This window comes from Electrophorus electricus, chromosome 15, assembly GCF_013358815.1.
Source record: "Electrophorus electricus isolate fEleEle1 chromosome 15, fEleEle1.pri, whole genome shotgun sequence".
NCBI lineage: Eukaryota > Metazoa > Chordata > Actinopteri > Gymnotiformes > Gymnotidae > Electrophorus > Electrophorus electricus.
In genome coordinates, this window is record NC_049549.1 from 18,154,354 (window position 1) to 18,177,635 (window position 23,282).

The following is a 23,282-nucleotide window of genomic DNA, read 5'->3' on the forward strand; positions in this document are numbered from 1 at the left end:
GACAAAGTAAAAATATTAATCACTAACATAACTACTTTCCTTACCATTCACATTAACCTAAAATTAAATATATTCAAGTTGTGTGTGTGTGTGTGTGCGTGTGTGTGTGTGTGTGTGTGTGTGTGTGTGTGTGTGTATACACACACACACACACACACACACACACACAGTATACTGAGGTAGTTAATTTCAGTAGACAAGGTTTCAAAAGAGACAGGATGTTTCAGAGAGGCAAACTGCTTCTGAAGTTCTAGGAAGTGAAACCAGCTTATGTCAGAAAAAGTAGACAGGTTCAAAAGGTCCCCTCTCTGAATCTACCCATACATCAAAATTACAGTGAAGTACACAGAGTTTCCCCAGAGAGAGAGAGGGAGAGAGAGAGCCGTCCCTTCCTCACAGCTACTAAGACTTAAGCACATTTGCAGAGAGAATATAGATTCCACGAGAAAAGCATGGAAATATGTGAATATGGGTGTCCTGAGGAAGTCGTAGATGACACCTTTGCTAGTGTTTTACCTGTTCAGTGAGTAGACGCACTGATCTGTAAACAGTCTGCCGTTCGGACTACAAGAATTCATTTGGTGCTGAATTATCATCCTACAAATAAAACAGCAGCTGATATTATACTGAAACACATCAGAATCCTCCAGGATCATGCAGAGACCGCATCCCTAAGGATTCTCCACTAATCTCCAGATGAGACAAAAACATCAAAGACATGCATGTCAAGTGTGAGATAAATGACCGTTCCGATAATAACTGTGTACTGTAGCCTGCAACCACACTAGATTTGCTAATGTACATTTACACAACCACTAAAATAACCACAAACACGACCACTAATATAACACACAACAGAATCAGTTGCCATCACCCATTCCTCCAGAAAGTTCGGTTTCTCTGGAAACTGTGTACTTTACTACAATTTTGAATATCTCTACATCTCTTACTACAGTACACTGTGGTTTGTCACCTGGAATCTTCTTAATTCATATATATGTTCACCATAATAAATGAGAATGAATGATGAATAATTTAACACAGAAATTGATAACAAAGAGTCTAATGTATTCCAAAATTGACTCAATATCTAAATTCCTTATACTGAAAAAAGAACAAAAAAGAATTCACACTGCACTGTGTGACTTGCCTATGGAAGACTTTTAGTTTGAAAAGCATTGCTGTCATTAAATGTTCCTATGCCTGAATTTGTGAAACATGTATTGCACTCTGTAGCCTCCTGGAACCAGTTATGTGAGTGTACTGTATGGAGCAAACTTTATTTCTTTAGTGACACTCTTCTTTGAATTATGCAATCTTTGCCCCACATGTGAAGTTTGCAAGTGTAGTGGTATCAGCAGTAAGCTGTCCACACTCTCTGATGATCCCAAAGGCTTGTTTGGGTGTCAGAAAGCAAGAACCTCTCTCTTGATAGAAGTGGGCCAGATACCATTAGAATATGGTGCCTTCTCCCATGGTTCAGGGTGGATTGCTCATGTGTTAAGACCAAACTCACGCTGGGTCAGGTCTGGATCAGGTCTGCTCTGCTGGAGTCCAGCACACAAAGCAAAGCAGCGATCCCCAAACGGCGGTCATGCTTTAAAGTGATCTAGACTGTCGCAGCATCTTTCTGGGTGGTGGCCTGGTGGCGCTGGGCTACCTCATGGCCCCTGACGCTGTTGCATAGTGTTCCTGATGTTCCACCGTTGACCTGTGCAAGGCCGCAGAACCAGTGTGTAGCCGAAGTAGACGCTGGCCTGCACCACCTCCAGACAGCGTCCTGTGGCCCGGTTCATGATTGATTCGTTCTGCGAGTTAGGAGAGTCTCATCAGTACAGTCCAAAATGCTTACATCACAAACACTGACCCTCCTGAAGAGGTCACCTCTAACCCATACCTAACACACCTGGTGCAGACTCTGGTCCCTCAGTATCACCTGGATAGATAAAATAGGGTAAAGGTCCTCTTTCTTGAAAGATTTTTCGTCTTCCTTCCGCATTCAAGCAGTGATTTAGACTCATTTGTAAATGGCTCCCCAGTGCAAAACTAGTCGGATGTAACAGGGCTGCAAATCAGCCATATGCCACGGTTTCATCACATCCTACAGAAATCTGCAACTTTAAACAAAGCTCCAGGGTCACGTTTAGTCAGTTAAATGAATTTAAATTAAATTAAAATGTGTTTGTATGGCACCTTTTACAACAAGCGTGTTAGAACAGAGCAGCTTTACTGACGTGCAGGTCACACCAGAGGCAACACTGGCAAGGAAAATGTCCCTTAAAGTAAGAGGAAGAATCCTCCAGTGGAACCAAGACCATGAGGACCTCATCCTCCTCTACCAGAGGAAGCACAACAAGAACAAAGTAAGCAATAAATATTAAAGGCAAAAGATCCAATTATCAAGAAGAAAGATGATGACATGGACCAACTAGTCATTAGGAAAGAAGGAGAGATTAGACAGATTACACAGGAGCAAATAAAAGAGAGACAGGAGATAACCTGGAGTAGCAGGAAGGGACAGACTTCCATGTTGACGTTGTGAAACTCCGTAATAGTGCTAACATCTTAGGCCAAAAAGTTGCCACTGTTGGGCCCCTGAGCTAGGCCCTTAACCTTCAATTGCTGAAGTTGTATTCAGATATGATTGTAAGTTGTTTTGGATAAAAGCATCAGCGAAATGCTGTAAATGTAGGAACACTGCTCTATCAGAAAGTTGAACTGCCAAAGAGACTCTACAGTGCTTTCTCTTGAAGTTATGACACGTACCTGTGCAAAGTTCCAGGTTTTCTGGCGAAGGCTGGAGACTTTCTCACAGTTGATGAGCTGGGGCAGATGGCTGACCCTGTCGTCCACCACACAGTGGGTGTCCTCCCCAGTGCTCCCCAGGGGACCCAGGAACAGGTAGCCATCTCCAGTGTAGCGGCCCAACTACAGAACACACAGGGCTGCGTTCAGCGTTCAGATGTGTTTTTATGCATGTTACATTAGAGTGGGAAAGAATTTCTGCAGAAGGAATAGTAAAATTGATCTTCAATGGTCAGTCTTTAAAATTTCAAAATAGGAGTTCGAATGTTTTCTTTTTCTGCCGACCACATTGAACCACTGTTGCTTAGCTACCGCGGATTAAAGAATGCAGGAAAGGGTGGTGTCATGAAAGAAACTCCGCACAGGACACGCCCACATGTTCAGACCACAGCAGCTCTGGTGGAGGTGGTGCTACCTGAGGACTCCAGCCATGGCAGGGGTGCAGGGTGGCCGTGTGGTTCTCCTTCACGCCCTGGTCCACACACAGATGGGTCACGTTGGTGTTGCGGATCTGCCATTCACACGGAGACATGACAGGAATGGCATTATTCCCTTCACCACTGCTTTAACATCACCTGGCAGTCGTCCCATTTAACTCTTCTTTTCACAGGCTGGGAATGAATGTGTCGTCCCCCCCACCAAATAGAGAAAAAACAGTGACCCCTACACAGAGGTGTATATCCAGTTATACTGAGCAGCAAAGTTTCAACTAAAATAGACATTGTAGTGTCTTTTACCCTGAATTCAAATGTTTGTCAAAATGTTCTATCATGTATAGTTTTAAAAGTGACAAAGCAATTACTTTTTCATAAATAGGGCTGTTATTAAACTTAATATATGTACAAGCATACTTCTAACATGTACAGTGTATACGTTTTGCCTATATTTGGCCTCAGGAACATCCCTCTTCAGTATCCAGCAATAGTCTGCCAGCACAGAGGGATCCACTTTCCTTGGTACCACTATTCCATAATACACATAATGACATATGAGTATACTGAAAGAAAAACCTGGGTGGTGTATTTGGATTCAGCATGCAAAATTGCATAAGAAACAGGTATATTTGCAATAAGTAAATAATCGTTGACCAGTGTTATGTCTTTGAAATACATTAGCATCACAGGCCAAGCAGACTCACTCCATGCCATACTCACTTCTCCATAAAACAGAGTGTTGTTGTACCTCCTCATCTCAGGGTAGATGTTGTTGAGGTACCATTCGAAGTCCTTACACCGGAGGCTGTTCCTCAGTGCTACACGCTCTGATATGTCCCCGTAATCAATGCCATGGTTCTGTACGATCCACGGGAGCACGCGCAATCAATATTCAGAAGGACCAAGGCGCATATTATATTGACTATTCAAAAGAACCAAGTCACATATGACATATTACATTAAATATTCAGAAGGACCAAGCTGCATATTACATTTCATATTCAGAAGTACCCAGCCACATATGATGGTGTTGGATGACCCTGACTCGCCCCTCACCTCCATGGGTATGTTCCAGGCCAGGTAGACGCTGGACTTGTATTCGTCCATCCACACCTCGGCCACGCGCAATGCATTGCGCCGGGTGTGAAAAGCGATGTTACTGTGGTAGGGCTTCTTGGTTCTGGCAATGTGAGCCACTCTGGAGCATGGCAGGACCTCCATGCTTCCCCCACACATCCAAACCTTACACACACACACACACAGATAATATTGTCACACATTATATGAGGTGAATTCTTAGCCAGTGACGTGAATTCTGATTCTGCCCATTCATATACACACTTGGATAACACCACTCTGTTCATTTCTTACATGCTTTGTGTTTTTCTAAACTGGTACCACTCAGTCATAGTACATCAGTAGTCAATGCTCCATGTACAATCGAGCAGTCGAGGCAGGACCACCACTCTTACCCTGATTCCAAGCTCTACGTTTTCTCCACCATAGACATCCATCCCTGAGTCCAGAAGACCCAGTTCTCCAAAGTAGTCCCGGTTTGCCACAAATGAGCAGCCAATCATTGCAGGCGTCCTAAAACACAAAGTTTCATCCTTTCTTCTGCTCTGGCACATTGTTGTGTGTTGAAAAACTGAGACAGTTCTGTCAATTCTAATTAGCAGCCACTGAGTCAGATGATGGAGTGAACTATATGAAGTGCTGCTGCAGACTTTATACATCTTTATTCAAGGTTCCCTGTTGTGCCTCAAACTCTGTCTGTGTCTGGCATACCTGATGGGGGCAGAGGTGTCTCCTCTGTCCCACCACTGTTTTGGAGGACTGATATACATACACCACAACTCCCAGTTGAAACCGTGGCCTGAGTTTTCGTAGCGCTCCAGTTCAAAGGTGTCATCTTTAATGTTGTCTATGGAGGGCAGAATAATCCTCTTGGGATTCTCCTTGATTCTGGACAGAACTGGTTCAGCCCTAGTGTGAGTCAGAGACAGACCTTGTTGTTAGGATATCCCAGCTCTCATCCCCTCAGCATCTAAACCCTCGCCAGGCACTGCGTTGCCTGGTTTATCTCTCTTTACATCTTCAAAAATTAGTTAGCTAGACTCCTGGAGAGAGCCAGATCTGAGGGCTTCTCCTATACTGGTGCATAATGGGACAGCTCAGAGAAAAGCATCCCCTCTAGAAAGACGCGTCTCCTGAAAAGCCCCTTCTAGAAAAGTGTCCTCTCCAGGAAAGCGTTGTTTCTAGAAACTTGCCGCCTCGAGAAAAGTGTCCTCTCTAGAAAAGCGTTGTTTCTAGAGAATTGTCCCTTTCAGAAAGGTGTCCTCTCTAGAAAAGCGTTGTTTCTAGAGAACTGTCCCTTTCAGAAAGGTGTCCTCTCTAGAAAAGCGTTGTTTCTAGAGAGCTGTCCCTTTCAGAAAGGTGTCCTCTCTAGAAAAGCGTTGTTTCTAGAGAACTGTCCCTTTCAGAAAGGTGTCCTCTCTAGAAAAGCGTTGTTTCTAGAGAACTGTCCCTTTCAGAAAGGTGTCCCCTCTAGGAAGGCATCTTACCAAGCAGGCGTGAACTCCACATGGGCATCGAAGAACCCCGTCACTTCTGCTGTAGCCACCTTCCAGCCCTCTATGCGTGCACGGATCAGACCTTCTCTTTTCTGATTGCGCACGATTTTGATGAGGCCCGGGTAGCGCTTGTTGACGTATTCTTCCAACGGCCCCTTCAGTTGTTCTGTCATGCACACAGAGGCATAAGGTGAATCTCTGACAAGGCCACATGGGTACGCTGGAGCAATTGAACCATGCCACACCAGATTGGAAAGGTTTCTCACACTCATACTGCTTTTGTAATTTTATCACCATCCCTTTGATCTGTGCTAAAGGATCTCCACCCCAACCACACTGGAAAATGAAGATCTTCAAAAAGGTTTCTGATAGTTTTTCTCTTAAGCCACCATCTACATGCTGAAAGATAGCCACACTCACTGTGTACCACTGACATTATGGGGCAGGGAGGACTGTGTGGTTGTTTATCAGCCTCCTCTTCTCAACAAAAGCAATCACTTCCCCTCACCCTGATGAATGGCTGGCCCTCTGCAACAGCTCATGCTAACAGAGTGCCTGGGATGGAGCTGTCTCTCACAGGAAGGCTAGTGCGCCTAATGTGATGGATTAGACATGGACACCACTATTCACCGCATGAGCAAGAAGTATTATGAATAATCTACCTCTCCCAAATACCAGCGTTGACATTCAGAGTCAAAAATAAGCTGGCAGACTGTCTAACGCAGGCTTTCTTTAAAAGAAAATCTCACATCCTGGTTCCCCCTCCTTGTTCTATTGGTGGAGAATTTTGAATCACAGGACATTTAAATGTAAACCAGTGTCTTCACTGAATCAAACAAATTTAAACTCTTAGTTTAAACACACGTTGTTTGTCATGCTGAGATGTTCAGCTGGATCAGTGTGTTCAGTGTGTTTCAGGAGATACACAAATAGTATCTGGCAGTTGGTAGATCTTTAGGAGACAGGCCTGGACATGCCTGGTCTAAGGGTGGGAACCATTTAATGTTCTCAGTACCATCTGGGCTCTGCTTCTCACCGTCATCGCTGCTGTCGTCCACTAGAATGATCTCTTTCAGCAGGTAGGCTGGAGTGTGGTTGACAGCGGAGTGGACAGAGCGCAAGATGACCGACAGTGCCTCATTCACAAAGATGAAGATAAGAGAGATCTGTGGCAGATCTCTGGGATAAAACACCTTTCTGCACCTTCAGGAACAACCACAGCCCCAAGAAAAAGAAAAAACATGCTCCTTCATTATCACTGACATAACATTTCACTGCAGTTTTAAGAGGAGGTACTGGTGAAGATCAAAGACTTTCCTTCGATAACAAAGGGGAAGAGAAGCCCTCCCCTTTCCTGCTGGATCACAGAGCTTTGTGGGCATGGTGTGGAGCCGCTTATTGGCGTTTGGTTCTACCAGTTAGGCCATGTGCAGCAAGAGAATGCACTTTGGCATTTTAGAACAGAATTAGTCTGCATGAGTCTGTCCACATTTATTAAATACATTTTTAGCCAAAGGAAGCTTTGTTAACGCTCTGTAAAGTTCTGTTCAAACTTTGGTCTTTACATCCCAATAGCGAGAACTAAAATAGATGATCTTATGGAAAAATGTCTCTGTGTCTAAGGCTATGTAATCAGCAATGACATTTGGTCCAGTTTTATTAACCAATCAGAAAAACCTCTACAAGGAGATGGTCTTTCTTGCCTGTCAGTTCATTTGTGCGTGCACAGCAGCAAGCTTTGTAGCAGGGTTTTGATGAAGGGCATAGGACTGAATGAAGGGGAGGGGGACCCCTTGGTGTTCTTGTGGAAATCTTTGCAGTAGTTAGCAAGAACTATGAGTGCCGCATGCAGTAGCTTTAAGGGAATGAGTATCATAAGTTCCACCTACAACTTTTGTTAAGGGAGGCGGTGCCTAACTAGCTGCAGTCCGTCTCTGCTCAGTGACAGGAATAAATGTCCCACTCACTTGCTTGGGCGGTAGTCTGGGATGGACCGGTCCAGAGAGATTCTGTCACTCAGAAAGGCATTGTAGCCATATTTGGCCCGCAGATATTTTGCTTGCTTCTCCTCTGCCGGAGTCATGGTGGCAGGTACACCCCCTCTGCCCCTTCCTCCAAAGCCCTCAATCAGTCCCAGAGACTTGGACAAACCTGTGAAATACAGGCCAATGTGAGAAATACATTTTTCTTATTATTTGCGAATTCCTAATCATTAATATAGAGACACAGGCCTATAGAAGGAGGATGCACGACGGACAGGGAATTATGATCGACAAAACCCTGAAATCAAACTTTCAAACCTTAAACATGCCGGCGAAATTCGTAATTATCGCAAGAGCGTTACCATTTAGCTGTCTGTAGACCACATCTTCCAGTGAGCCGAGTCTCTTCAATAAGACCTCGTGCGTGATGCTCGCGTCCTGAGCAGATCCGTTGAGACGTGTTTGTCCTCGCGCATCAATAGGCGCCTGCTGGCCAGTGGCTTTGGACGTGCGTAAATTACACTTGCCCCAAAAAGTGACGAACCCCGCCACCGCAAACGCGTTCAGCACCAATAATATTTTCCATCTTCTTATCATAAAAGCCATTAAAGATGTTGGGGTCCTGAATCCAATGAGTCGTATCTTCAGAAAAGTGACACAAATAGGCTTATAAACTAATCCGTACTGAAATGCTTTCAAGTACTTGTCAGATCTAGCGTTAGGTTTTTGTTTTTTTTCGAAGAATACGCTATTACGATATACAATTTGAAAAAACAATTATACACACATACACACACACACACAGATTTACCAATTGCAAGCTGAAGAAATGTTAACTACATGAACTGCATCTCTTTCTTAGGTTACTTAATCGATTAACATAGTTTATGGTTTCACAAAATATCTTACCATTTCGTAATGGTGAGATGCATGTTTTTAGAATCAAACGAGTCCGTCCATGGAATTTTATTCGTGTCGAGACAGTCTTCCGATGTACGCAAAAATTACATAATTTAAAATATATATCTGAAGGCTTTAAAAGTCTAAACCAAATTTTACTGCCGTGCTGACAGTCCACTTGCTATGCGCTCCCTTGCATGGAGAGTTTCCACCTGCTCGGATTAAGAAGTCTGCCTCTCTCAGTCTGCCAAAGAAGTCCTTAATGACGCGGTTCAGGGCTCCCGTAAACTGTCCTCCATCGTAAATTTTAAGAATGGTGGCGGAGGAGAGAGCCACGGATGTCGCATCTGCAGCAGCGAGCTGATGACAAGTATGCAGCAGGCAAAGTAATGGTTTTAGAACTGCCCTGGACACGCAGAGGTTAGGAGGAGCGTTCTGCCCAGAATGTGTGGAGACGCAGACGCGACATATCTTCAGACGCAGCCCTTCAGATCTGAGTGCTAATCCAGTGCTCCGATGCTAAACCTTTCAATCTGAGCCTTCACTTTCTTTCCTTGAGTCCACGAGCACGTAGCATGCTTCGCCAAACAAGACATTTTCTTTTAATATGTCCCGTTCTTCCGTTTTGCCAAAATAGTGCTGGAGAGCGCTTGAGCAAAAGACCGACGTAAAACGTGGAATGGATACCGCGAGGAACACTCTGTGTTCTGAGAACTAGTCTTTGAACTTATCCTGTTAGGAGACCTCGAAATGAAGATGACTACTGAAGTTGATCATACACTAAAGATCGAGAAGTGTCATTGCCCCTATCGCATAGATTTACACAAATAGGGCAGGTCAGTGAATGCAGATTAAAACGGGACTTGTTGAAACAGATCTACTCAGTTAAACTGGGGAGCCACAACGAGAGGTTGTCCAGCGTCTTGGCAGAATTCTTTAACCCTTTCTAAGACTTTCGACGCCCAGATTTGAGTAGGCTGTGCGTTAGAATGGGCTACTCCACTCCTCATATCAGATAACTCCTAGTGCCATCGCGGTTGCGTTTGCCGTTAATAGTTGTAGTGTTCATTTAGCTGCTCGTTACAGTTACAGTTAGTATTGAGAAGCCCAGTGATGAGTTCTGCACTTGTAAATATACTCAAAACACTCAACAGTTTATGAGTGTGTGGATATTAAACGAGTGAGTGCGTTGTGGAATATGAAAAATATGTAAATATAAAGTGACAATTGTCATAATAAGCTTATTTAGCACTGGATTTAAAGAAGGCCGCCAATAAACACTTAGGGATTCTCTTTGAACTTTGCCTGAGCATTTTGCAGAAAACTCCGTCTTGTCTGCCCTTGGTTCGCAGGTGTGCGCATGAATGACGCAATGTGCACGCAGGCATGGCTGCCCGCGTTTGTTTGTGCTATAAATGGCTGTGTGGGTTCTCCTCAGCTTTCCTCTCCATTGTACCTTTAAATTCTGTGACTGTGGGAGGAAGTGGGTCACCCAGATAGTCGAAGGAGTGGAAACGGCAGGCTGTAGAACAGCAGAACTCTACCCACCTCAACTCCTACATCCTAACCTCACCCACCTCAGCGCCTACATTCTAACTCCACCCACCTCAACTCCTACATCCTAACCCCACCCACCTCAATGCCTACATCCTAACCCCACCCACCTCAATGCCTACATCCTAACCCCACCCACCTCAGCCCCACCCACCTCAACTCCTACATCCTAACCCCACCCACCTCAACTCCTACATCCTAACCCCACCCACCTCAATGCCTACATCCTAACCCCACCCACCTCAACTCCTACATCCTAACCCCACCCACCTCAGCCCCACCCACCTCAACTCCTACATCCTAACCCCACCCACCTCAACTCCTACATCCTAACCCCACCCACCTCAGCGCCTACATCCTAACCCCACCCAGTTCAGCGCCTGCATCCTAACCCCACCCACTTCAACGCCTACATCCTAATCCCACCCACCTCAACTCCTACATCCTAACCCCACCCACCTCAGCCCCACCCACCTCAACTCCTACATCCTAACCCCACCCACCTCAACTCCTACATCCTAACCCCACCCACCTCAACACCTACATCCTAACCCCACCCACCTCAACTCCTACATCCTAACCCCACCCACCTCAGCGCCTACATCCTAACCCCACCCACCTCAACACCTACATCCTAACCCCACCCACCTCAACACCTACATCCTAACCCCACCCACCTCAACTCCTACATCCTAACCCCACCCACCTCAGCGCCTACATCCTAACCCCACCCACCTCAACACCTACATCCTAACCCCACCTACCTCAACTCCTACATCCTAACCCCACCCACCTCAGCGCCTACATCCTAACCCCACCCACTTCAGCGCCTGCATCCTAACCCCACCCACTTCAACGCCTACATCCTAACCCCACCCATCTCAACTCCTACATCCTAACCCCACCCACCTCAGCCCCACCCACCTCAACTCCTACATCCTAACCCCACCCACCTCAACACCTACATCCTAACCCCACTCACCTCATCCCCACCCACCTCAGCTCCTACATCCTAACCCCACCCACCTCAACTCCTACATCCTAACCCCACTCACCTCATCCCCACCCACCTCAGCTCCTACATCTTAGCCCCACCCACATCAGCTCCTTTCTGCCTGTCCAAGCCCAGCATGCCTGCACTGGTCAGGCTGAGTGACAGCACCTGCAAACTAGGTTGGGTATTATCTTCATTTCTTTATTTGTTTCCTTATTTATACATTGTTTTGTTGAGGGTAGGCCTACCTACCTGTAAGACCTGAAGACACTGGATGCATCTTCACATATTTGCATCTTCCCATGTATTGTTTTGGAGAACATAAGGCCATAAGGGTATATAAGATACGTTCACATTACAAGCTACATTGTTCAGTTCTGGGCAATGGTGGCTCAGTGGTTAAGGTACTTGACTAGTAATCAGAAAGTTACCACGGTTGGGCCCCTGAGCAAGGCCCTTAAACCTCAATTGCTGAAGTTGTATTCAATCATAATTGTAACTTTGAATCATAATTGTCACTTTGGATAAAAGTGTCAGCTAAATGCTGTGTATGAATGAATTAGGATTTTTTGCTCAGATTAGATATTCCTATGGTTCATATTCATAATTGAAAGTGAACTGTATCTGTCTGTAATGTGGATGCCTCTGGTTTTCAAATCAGGATGCATGCCTACATTTTTGCATGTCAAATGTGTCACTACCAACCAAAGATATATAGTAGCTCATGTATGTAATGAATGGAATGAATTTTGCTCTGGCAAACAGTTCTTCAGCTGTAGCATACATGATCAGGTCCAGAAGATGAGAAAAAGCCAGACAGCTAACTTTTGTTTTCACATATACTGTTCTCACTGGTGTTTCTCCACTGTTGCCATGACAACAAGAGCACCATACGCATGCGTGTAGGCAAAAAGCCATATGAATTCCGATCTGGCTGTTCACATTCAAGTCACATGAATCCGATATGATTTCTAGGACCACATTCGAAAGTGACTCAAATCTGATTTGAAAAGATAGGATTTATGTGTCCACACAGCCATAAAAAAATGGGATTTTCGCTACATTAAGGCAAAAAATCAGATTTGAGTCACTTCCAGTTTGGTAATGTGAACGTATTATGTTTCATATAATCTGTGATTTCACTTTTGACTATGGCAACAAGCTTGAAATATCAAAAGCTTGATATTTGTAAGTTGCTCATCACATACTAATATATGCTGAAATCTCATTTTTGGTTTGTTTTATTTTGTTTTTATGACTTTAAATAGCTTTAACTGTTTAAGTGATAGAGTTTAACAGAGTATTGCAGATTGGCACTGTCTGACACTCACATGCTGTAGGAGTTCAGTGGGAATTTATGGACACCTATTTTAAACCTATACTCCATGCAATAGTCACAGTGTAAATTAGCGCAGAATTATATACAGGTATATTATGTATTAAATGCATTGTAGAAAATAAATGTGTGAAGTGTCTGAACTTTGAGATTTTGAAACATTTGCAAAAAAATTAGAAAAATTAGACCTCTTATTTTCCAAGAAACAGAACACAGAACCAAAAAATACTCTAGACAAAAACAGCAAACCTTTGACTTTCACAATTACATGCATCCAAGGGGACAATTGTCCTCTTCCTAATTACAGGACAAGCAGGATGCTCCAACAATACACTATTACCAAAGCAGAATGGATAATCAAAACTGAACAGGCCTTCGTAACAGGACTGTTAGCAGCGCCGGACACACCCCTCGTTATCACCATGCTATGAGTCAACAACAGAATGCAGGCTAAACATGATCAGGGTATAATTACATAGCTGCGTGTGATGGCTGTTCATTGCACAGTTGGAATTACTGGGTTATAACTGACAAGCTTAAGTGTATGACCAACATAATAGCATAAGCAGCATAATAGACACAACTGATTTAGGGCAATTACTTTTAACTTGACACATTACTGTCACCCACAAACACACATACCAACACAGTCACAAACAATGCTAGAAAACACTTACATTTTGGTTCCCACCAGTATACGAATATCAGGCGCACTGATATTGAGCGGATGGGTATGAGGTGTATTGTATTTATCCAGACAGCAGTGTGTCTGCTGCTTTCCTGAGTGCCTCATACCACCCTGCCAACCACAGGCTTGTGCCCAACCTCACCAACAGTGCGGCACGCCAGCTGGGCCCTGGCATTCTCCGCTTGAGGTTAGTGACAGATGAATAATTTCATCAAAGCCATTTTGCAGGCTTCCTGTAAGGGGCTGGGGGATGGCCGAATCTCACACAGATGGAGGAGTCAGGTGGAGTCAGCGCGGTGGATTGATGACCTGCAGATGGCCCTGTGTTTCTGGACCATCTAGCTGCCTCACATCCCTACAGCTTTGAGACAAATTAAGGCAGACATTATTTTTGCGTTAGCTGTTGCTTTGCACTAGTGCTCCACGCCTTTGAGAATGAATAATCTATGCGTTATTACATTCGCGTTGTATGTATAATTAAATGTTGTCAAAGTTTCGATGTCCCTATTATGGTAAATACCTCTGATAATCGTGTATAACAAGTAATCCACGAGATTCATAATTAGTCTCCTGAATTAAAAACTAATTATATCACAAACTGCTCCTGTTTAGCAAGTGAAGGCTTTCAGAATGACTGTAAGACGGCATGACTGTGGACTTCGCCGTGATTGCCGAGCAGCGATCCGTAACTGCACGCTGGGTGTTAGGCTGCTGGCGGCATCACGAGAGCGTGGCAATTACGGCGAGCCTTTATCCTCGAGCCTTCGCTGACATCTTCCACCGTTGGCGAAGCTTCCGTCGGAGCCGAAACGGAGACGGGCAAGCACGGGGCTCAACAAAGCCCCGCGTGGCTCGCTCCCAGCGCTGGGCTGGCGGGCTCGTGCAGGCCTTCGCCTAGAGAACACGTGTTCAAAGGGAACGCGAGAGGTTCTGGATTAGCGCGTGCCTGCTTGGATACGCAGCATCCCACACCGCAGTTCTGGTAGATTAAATATTTAGAGGATTAGGAAGTGAGAAAGCGGACATTTGAGCATTAAGGAGTAATCAGACGGAATACCGAGTACTCGTAGGTTTACGTCTAACAGTAAGTCAGTCCCGTGCGAAAGTTCCAGAATGTTTTTATCACATTTCCCATTAAAATCCTACATTGTGTGTGTATATTTAGCAGAGTGTCAACCAGGCCAACATCTCAAGAGTTGGTCGCAATAACTGCACTGAGAACTTTCTTTAGCAGAAATAGTCTATATCTTTTTCATTCCTGTCACAAACAGATCCTTAGAGGCGAATTTAAATGATACCAGCTCGGGCTCTGACTGCTCTCGTGCCGTGGGAGGCGGGTCCCTCGAGGCCTCGAAAACTTGCAGCCCGTCGTTTCATGCACTCGTGCCTCACCACAGCAAGCTCGTCTGTTCTACAAGGACTGAGTTATATAAGTGGGTTCACCCCCGACTCTCTGTGCCTATGACTGCTACACGCCAGAGGCTGCACGCGTACAGAAGATATCTAGGTTATCGGGAGATGGAGTGATGCACATCGCTTGTGGGGGTGCTGTGCAAAGCTCGAAGGGCTGATTAAAGTGACAGTGGTGCTAATGGCAGCTCATCAAAGTATGTCAGCGCTAGGGTGACTGCAAAATTGTGTCGCGCAGTGCACTGCGTGTGGTGTAAAAGTCTTCGCTTCGTGCCACACGTTAGTGCAGGAGCAGGGACTCTGCTTCTCCCCTCTCTCACGAGCAACACTCAGTCCCCAGACTGCTGTTTTGTTTAGTTGTTCAGTTAAGTATTGTTCCGTTGAATTCAGTCACTTTAACTTGTCATCCTATGCCTACCCAGGTGTATTCGGTATAACGGAATATGATTTAGCCAGACTCAGCTGTAAACATATACGGTGACTAATATTCTCGGAGTAAGTAAATAAATAAATACTGTACAAAAATCAGGCTAATTGAGCCTGTTCTCATAGTTGGCACCAGTTTATTTGAATATTCTTATTTGAATATTCTGATTTGAATATTCGCACATTCCCTCGCCCTACTGCGTGCCTTAGGCAGAATAACGGGTTATACTAAGGGAGTTTGGTAAGTGGCTGTGAGTTGTGGGTTGGGTTCCGTCAGGTCTGTAACCGTTTTGAGGTTAATGCGTTTCCTTTTCTTTTACTGAAGACCTGAAAATGAAAAAAAAAGACTTTGCTTCTTTCTTTGTTTGTTAAATACTGGATGTTTTTCACTAATGTTGCATTGCCGTTTATAAACTAATTATCTAGTCGTTAAGGACTATACACTGCAGTGATGTGCCATGGCAAATCGGATTTTATCATAGGTGTAGCTATGTTATATAATCTGCTAAGGTATGCTCGGGTTTGAATTGCATCTTGTAACGTGGATGGTTATTAGTTATCGTGTAGTTCCGACCTTAACCGCTGGGTGGGAGTACGACACAATAGTAGACGTCGAGGGCGAGGCCCTGCTGTGATTTTGAATGCATCAAAACCTAAAGCTGTAATAGGTCATCCGAATAAATCTAACTTTTTTTTTGTCATATTTGCTAACTCTTTCTCTATGTCCTGACAGTAGATTATGAGACAGGTAATCTGTGAAAAAGTCAGGGTCTTCTAGGATCCTCCTTGTGCTCCTAATTCCAATTGCAAGACTCTAGCGTGCCCGAATCAGAACAACCAATCAGAGCCAACAGCAGTGTCCAACGTAGTGACAACCAGGCGCATGCGCTCACTCGGTCAGACTCATTCAGTGAGAGGGTATATTCAGAGTACATACAGACAATGCACAAAACGCAATGGTGGATTAACAACCACCATCAATGAAAAACACTGCTTTCTCCTTTGACAACAAAAGCATACACAACAAAGACAAGTAAACAGAAAATAGAAAGTCAAGAAAAGCAAGCTAAAAATAAATTATAATGAACCAGAGAAGGATAAACACCAGCGGCATGTCAGGGGTGAGAGGAGCTAGCCACCTGACCTGAACGGAATCAAAACTGATACCATGTTAGACAAATATCTGCTTGACAACTAATTGCCCTGCTTTGGGGTTTTTTTTTTGTTTTGTTTTGTTTGGTTTTTTTTACTTCATTTTCAGACAAAATTCTGATAAAGCTTACATGCTTACATGACTAACAGGGTAATAGTTACAGTAACACTCTAGTGGCATTCCTATTTTACTGTGATGTTACAGTCGGGCTGACATTAAGGGTAGCCTGTTTCTGATGCTATGGCTGCATGTTAGTTGTTTTAGTGGAAAGTCGCTGAAAATATTTTTATGAAGTTGTATTGGTTTGGTGTTTGTCCTGATATTTACGTGCGCCGGTGCTCTCACAGTTTCTGCTACTAAACAGACATATAAGTACTGAAACGTGTGGGTGGGGAGGGACCTCGAAGTTGTATGTTCGAATTTTCAAGCGAGCTAAATCCATTCTCTTCTCAGTCCTACCAACTGCAGCTTTAATACTGTTCGTGTGGATGAGCAAAAGTATGATTGTAAGGTTGTTATCGTGATAAATTACCTCACAGCACCCTTTCTAACAACATGGGTATCATTACTACTGACCCACTGCATGCTTTTCTATACATGTGGTAGTGCCATTTTGCTGGGGTGCTTTCTCTCTTCCAACCTATTAGCACACCACAGAAAATGAATTGTCATGGTAGATATATGTCACAGTAATGCCATATAATGCAATATACAATATTGCCCACCCTACTTTCAACAACATAAGATCAGTAAGAAAACACTATAACACTATAGCAGGTTAGCTATAATATTATTATTTTTATAAGTATTTTTTATAAGATGAATTTTTAAATCTTTTTGAATAATTTTACACATACCAAAGCATGATCATATAACATTTATTATATTTGGACATACATGCACAATTACCATGCAGAGTTAAATGTGTGTCCAAAGTAGAGTTTTAAAAAGAATAAACAAAACAACCCTTTAAGATTGCAGGTTTCATATGAAGGGTTTCATGTTTCATATGAAAAGTAACATCACAGAAGCACATTTCAGCACTTGGTTTTATATAAACTGCTTTTCACTTTTTAGTTTTTACTCTAGAACAATACACTGCAAATAAAAGCCATAAAAAGCTCATATTAGCTTAAATGATGTGTGTATCCATAGCAACATGGCTTTAACAGTCCTGAACTGAAAATAAGAGACTACAGTTCAATATAAAGGACAACAAAGCAATGGAACATAACATTTCCGGGGACGGTTTTTCTCAGTAAATCCAGCACAATCTTAAACGAAGGTCACATTTGAATGGAGAATCCCCACTGTCAGTGTGATTTAATCCAAGTCCAGGTTAAATCTTTATCATATCCAGCTCATTCTTACAGGTATGATTAGAAAATGACAACTGACATGGAAAAAACAGCACCTTATCAAACACCATAATTTCATGTAAGAAAAAAAGTCCTGATTTCTTGGCTTTAATATTTAATCAACAACAGTGATAATAGTTTATAAACAGTGAAAGGAGGCCAAACAAGGCAACAGGTATTATAACCATTACTGCCGTACTCCGTCTTAGCTCAACACAGCACAATATCAATACAGTCTACATCTCTAGATCTCACGTCTGTCCACCGAATCAAAAGAAGAAAATGATGTTCCAACCTTCACAGTGAGACCAGACATTTAGCTAGTTAAAATTCTAAAAAAAACTGGACACTACGGTCCACTTCAGTCATTTTAGTATTTTGAACCGTACATGCAATGTTATATACGAAGAGACGGGGCCTTAGGTGTGATTATTTAATGAATATTCTAAAACGTTTAATCACTGTTTTTTATGGCTTTTATGTAATTGTACAATATACAAAACATTAAAAAATGATCAACTACATTTAAATATATTAATCATATTAACAGCTTGTGACAAGTCAGATATATTTACCAGATTACAGTTGAAACGAGTGGACATCTCAGAGTCTGCTGCAACACCACCACCGTAACCCCCACCACCGCAGGGCAGAGGGGGGCAGTGGAACCTTGGGAAGGGTGACGGTGTGCGCAAGAATCCACAACCTTCCAGTACCACGTCATCAACCCCCACCTGTTGGAACTCCCAGAAGCCTCCACACCTGGGAGCTCAAACCCCCTGAGCCACTGCGACTTTGTATTAGAGAGCTGAAAATAAAACCTTATCCTTAACATTGTCACATACTACAGTGCATTCCCAAATAGCATTTTTGTCCCCCAAAGCAAAACAAACAAACAAACAAATAAAACCGCCTGATACATGATCAAAAGATGAAGTACTTCCACATAGGACCATGTGCCCAGCTGTAGAAGACTGAGTATAAAACCTAGAAAGGACAGGTCATCAGAACCAAGAGGACCAAATTTATCACCCATGAGGCAGTGGCATCAGACCCTTTACCACCCCTACACCCTACATGCCACTGTAGGTCTTCCAGTAGAAATTGTAGTTTCCATATTTCCTGAATAATGGCCAGAGTTGTAAGCACTAGTAGATTACAGTTACAATTCACCAGAAAAATGTCCTATAAATACTATTAGACTACAATGGTAACGTGGCTAATCTAAAGCTAACTCACAGTTTGAATAAATCAAGCGCATTGTAGTGTTATGAAGGTAAAGTAAAAATTGCAGGTTAGCATCCTACAAAATGCACTACAATGCTTCCACTCTCTCATGACAAAATAAAATCAAATAAACAAACACAACAGTACAGAAGGAGCAGCGATACATGCACATTCTGGTCCTGCAAACATTAAGGCACCAGAGGTATCAATAATCCCCCCCCTTTTCAAAACGAAGTTGGATTTTGACTTTTTTTTAAACTTCAAGTGTTCCAAAGGCATTCTCAGTGAAGGCATAACATTCTTAGGGAAAGGGAGTGACTGATCTCATGCGTGAGCACTGGTCATCTTCTGCAGCAGAGGGATCTGTAGAAGCCAAAAACATTGCGCACTCAGACGTGGACTGACTGCTGTGCTAGCTGGGTTATATCCATAACAATTAAATAATGAAAACAACATCAGCATACGTCTAAATGATGCCCCTATGACCTTTGGGCTTAAAGGTCAGCTGTGTCTGTTCTCACCTTCGACAGGTCCACGCCGGTGAGGGCGTTCACGGACACAGGGAGCTCAGCCAGCAGCCGGCTCACCTCACCAGTCACGCGGCTGCCGTCACCACTCAGGATGACGATCTCGTTAGTCCGGGACAGAGGCGCGGACACCTTAGCAGCAATCTGAAAACACACGAGCCAACAGATGGGTGTACGATCGGCTTGAGCATGGGATTAGATTCGATTATGTAATAGTTAGATTACAGTTTCCGACAACGAACCGAAGGCACTGGTTCACCTTGGGCAGTGCGTCCAGGACAAGTGCGGTCTTCGCTGCCTCGCCGTACTGCTGGTAGGCTTCTGCCTTCAGCCTCATCTTCTCTGCCTCCGCTTTGCCCACCACCTCGATGGAGTTGGCCTCCGCTTCACCGATCTTACGGATTTTCTCCGCATCTGCCTGCGCGGTCAACACCTTCTTCAACCTTTTGAGAGAAAGAAGCATGTGGTCATTCATTTCAGCCGGCCCTGCTCCGGTCACGGGGAGACTCACAGACAGAATGGCAGCCACTGCCAGACAGGACCAGGGGAACCTACTTCAGGCCCTCAGCCAGCTGCTGCATCTTGTAGGCCTCTGCCTCGGCGGGCCGCTTCACCGTGGCGATCAGCTCCTTCTCAGTGCGGTCGATCTCCTTCTCCTCGATGGTGATCTGCTTCTTTCGCTGCACCACTTCAATCTCAATCTCCTCCAACCGAATCTTCTGTTGCTCTTTAGCTGCCTGAAGCTCATAGGCCAGCTGAGCTTCCGCCTTCTGCTCAGGGATAGCAACAGGTGTTATGATTGTTAGGTTCTTTCAGCTCACGGATCAATAGGCATTATGGTAGGTTACTTGTCAACAGGCACTATGATTGGTGAACTGCCATTTCAAATGAACCTGCCTCAGCACAGACACACGTGCTTTATTTAGAAAAGGCCACACACACACACACACACATCACAGCAGTCTGGGTTGAGAGGCTGTTACCTGACCTTAGTGTTCACTTCCTGGTTGAAGGCAGCCTTCTGCAGCTCCAGCTCCCGCTTGGAGTCGGCCATTTTGGTGTCAGCCAAGAACTTAACATCCATCATTTCTTTCTTGCACTCTGCTTCCTGGGTGGGGCGCACGGGGAGAGCGTGTGACATTAACGAATGACGTAACCCGACCCAGAAACCCAAGCCTCAGCAGTTAAAGGGCACCTACTTTTATCCCAGCATCCCTTTCTGCCTCAGCCACACCGATGTCTGCGTCCCTCTGGACAGCAGCTGTCTGCGTCTTTCCCAGCGAGCTCAAGTAGTCCAGCCTGTCGTACACGTCCTGCCAGGAAACAGCAACATTCAGCAATTTCTCTCTAACCTGATTCATGCCAAGAAATGTTATTTGGAGTTTCAAATCTATATGTGTGGTTCGTGTGAGCTCACGTTTAGAGTAAATCTGAGCTCTCTTTGACAGTAAAGACGAACTCACTTTGATAGTAAAACTGAGGATCTCGATGCCCATACGACCAACGTCCGGGGCAGCCACTTCACGCACCAGCTGGGCGAACTGGTCTCTGTCCTGATAGATCTGCTCTACTGTTAGTGTGCCTGAAAAATCAAACAACCTATAAAGAACACAACCTCACAAGGAGAGAACAACCTCGCAAGGAGAGAACAACCTCGCAAGGAGAGGACTACCTCGCAAGGAGAGGACTACCTCGCAAGGAGAGGACTACCTCGCAAGGGACTTCCTTCATATTATGGCACAAAGAAGGGGAAGAAAATAAATATTTGTAGGTAGCAAATCTTTTCACCTAAAATTGAGCGTAAATGCCCTTCCAGCGTCTGTAATACCACAGCCTTGATTTCCATAACAGATTTCCCCAAGAACTGCTCACAAGCGATAGCCAACAGGTCCTGGTCAGTCATAACCTTCACCTAATAAAAGGAAATTTAGTTTTATAACCTTTAAATTGTTTCATTATTTATGTAAACTTTAAACTGGTTTGATTGTGTAACAATTTATAAATCTAAAATAAACATACACAAAACATATATACATATTTATATTACATGAATGGAGATGTGAATGTAATGCAGTGTGAGATCAACGTTGGGTGTTTAAGCTTTGCATTTACCTGAGCCACACCCGTGACCGTGATGGCTACTCCCTCTGCCGTTTCCACACTTTCACATTTAGGTTGTAAAGTCATAATCTCAAGTGTAATTCTGTGGAAAAACACCAGTAGGATGTAAAAAGATCATTAGGACTCATAAACGAAGAGAAAAACAGAGGTGTGGTCCTCTGTGTGTACCACATGAACGGGGCACCCTGTGGCTACACCTCCTGTAGTGGAGTAACTACGGAAAGCGTGTGTAGTACTAATACACGTATACAGTCCCTGATGGCAGGAACAAGCTTCTCTTTTTATACTCGGACAATGTTTGAATTTTGATTCTATTTTGTTACAGTATGGATAAAGCAACTTTGACAGGATTTTAAATCTATAATCCTGATTAGAGACTGCAAAAGCATAAAATGTGAAGTAAAAAAATATTTCCATTATCATTTTGACACCGTAAATATATGAAGCATAATCATGTCGTTTATTTGACTATTTCAGTAGGTATTATCTTGGAAATATAGATCAGTATAAAGTGTGCAAATCAGGACGCTTCTAGAGCCAGTACTGACAAACCAGATGGCAAATGTAAATGACAATGAATGCAAACTATCTGATATTCTACCATACTGAAGAACGGTATAGATAATATCTGGACAACGTGCCTAATTACATGAACAATAAACATCTGGTGAACATTTCAAAGAACTGTAAAACTGCTTGACGTCATCCAACGTCCACAACACTGCACATGCATGGCAGACATGATGGTGAGCTTCACACGTCACTGCCGCACCGCAGTCGTTAGGACGTCATGCTGACTGTGTAAAGCCGTCCTGACGGTGAGCTCGACGCCGTGGACAGCTCCACATGTACCTTTTAGTGTCGGACAGGAAGCACCACGCCCAGGCCCAGCCGCCCACCACGTACGTCTTCTGGTCCGAGCCACTACAGCCACCTGGGAGACATCACAACTACTGCGGTTATCCGCACACATCACAAGCCGAGATGGTACCAGTGGCACACTCGCAAACGGCCCTGTTCTTTGCCGTTGGAGGTCTCTCGTCGAAATGCCCTGGAAACCAAACTGAAACACTGTATTATCTACTTCTAGAGCAGGACATTCGCTTGGACTGACTTTACCATCGTTGATCATTAGGGACTTTACTCCCGGCCTTACATGCGAGCTGGGTCGTTAGACGGGGTTATAGAGGGTTATGTCTCGTTATTAGGACGCTGACGCTAGCTAGCCTAGCTATCTGGGAAGAGCCTAGGGAAGGGATAAATGACAACCTTAACACTAGCTAGCCAGCTAACCTAGCTCCTGGGAAATAAAATCACATACCGACCTGTGTGTGAGATTATGCTGAGAATGTGATCATTTGCGCTACACAGGATTGAATTAGAAATGAAAGAACATCCCAGCTAGTTACCATACCTGACACAACAAGGGCTTCGTTTGGTCCAACCGTCAAGCAGCTGCCCATATTCGCATATGTAGCAAATAATCACAAAATAATAATAACGTTTACTTCGGCTCTTCCTTAATACGTTCCGGTAACAAATAATAATATAAATAATAGTTGTCTCAGTACGCTTTCAACTCTGCCTCCACCCCAATGATGAAATGTTTGTCATTATAGTTTGTCAACACAACTGGTCCAACCCACTCTGCTCTGGGTGTGAGCACAGACCTTACAGTTCATGCATAATCTTACAGTTTATTCACTATTTTACCTCTTATTCCTAATCCTACATCTTCAGATGAGACATGTTACCTTGGAACTGCGTGGTTTTAGACACTGTCTAGAATTTCCG

At 44.0% G+C, this 23,282-nt stretch overlaps 2 protein-coding genes across 7 annotated transcripts; both read right to left on the reverse strand.

Moving 5' to 3' along the window:
- Positions 1-153: 153 nt before the first annotated feature.
- On the reverse strand, positions 154-13,331 carry galnt17 (polypeptide N-acetylgalactosaminyltransferase 17). Of its 6 annotated transcripts, none has more exons than XM_035533920.1 (14): positions 13,256-13,331; positions 8,157-8,436; positions 7,780-7,963; positions 6,849-7,015; positions 5,804-5,978; positions 5,028-5,225; positions 4,712-4,829; positions 4,296-4,481; positions 3,960-4,097; positions 3,221-3,316; positions 2,767-2,928; positions 2,194-2,335; positions 1,898-1,936; positions 154-1,808 (listed from the first exon to the last, which is right to left on the reverse strand). In XM_035533920.1, the coding sequence occupies exons 2-14, from the start codon at positions 8,398-8,400 to the stop codon at positions 1,657-1,659; spliced, it is 2,001 nt and encodes a 666-aa protein (XP_035389813.1). In that variant the 5' UTR covers positions 8,401-8,436; positions 13,256-13,331; the 3' UTR covers positions 154-1,656. The 6 variants fall into 6 exon arrangements, 5 of the variants coding, with proteins under 5 accessions (XP_035389813.1, XP_026880480.2, XP_026880483.2 ...); XM_027024679.2 differs by lacking the exon at positions 13,256-13,331 and adding an exon at positions 8,704-9,342; XM_027024683.2 differs by lacking the exons at positions 2,194-2,335; positions 13,256-13,331 and adding an exon at positions 8,704-9,342 and having other exon boundaries at positions 1,728-1,808.
- A 3,788-nt stretch (positions 13,332-17,119) lies between these two features.
- Positions 17,120-23,128, reverse strand: flot2b (flotillin 2b). The gene is made up of 11 exons (XM_027024714.2): positions 22,903-23,128; positions 22,341-22,422; positions 21,480-21,570; positions 21,156-21,279; positions 20,831-20,949; positions 20,567-20,680; positions 20,356-20,475; positions 19,923-20,137; positions 19,627-19,810; positions 19,362-19,511; positions 17,120-19,203 (listed from the first exon to the last, which is right to left on the reverse strand). Exons 1-11 carry the CDS (start codon positions 22,949-22,951, stop codon positions 19,165-19,167), a joined length of 1,287 nt encoding a protein of 428 aa, XP_026880515.1. The 5' UTR covers positions 22,952-23,128; the 3' UTR covers positions 17,120-19,164.
- Between the last annotated feature and the right edge of the window lie 154 nt (positions 23,129-23,282).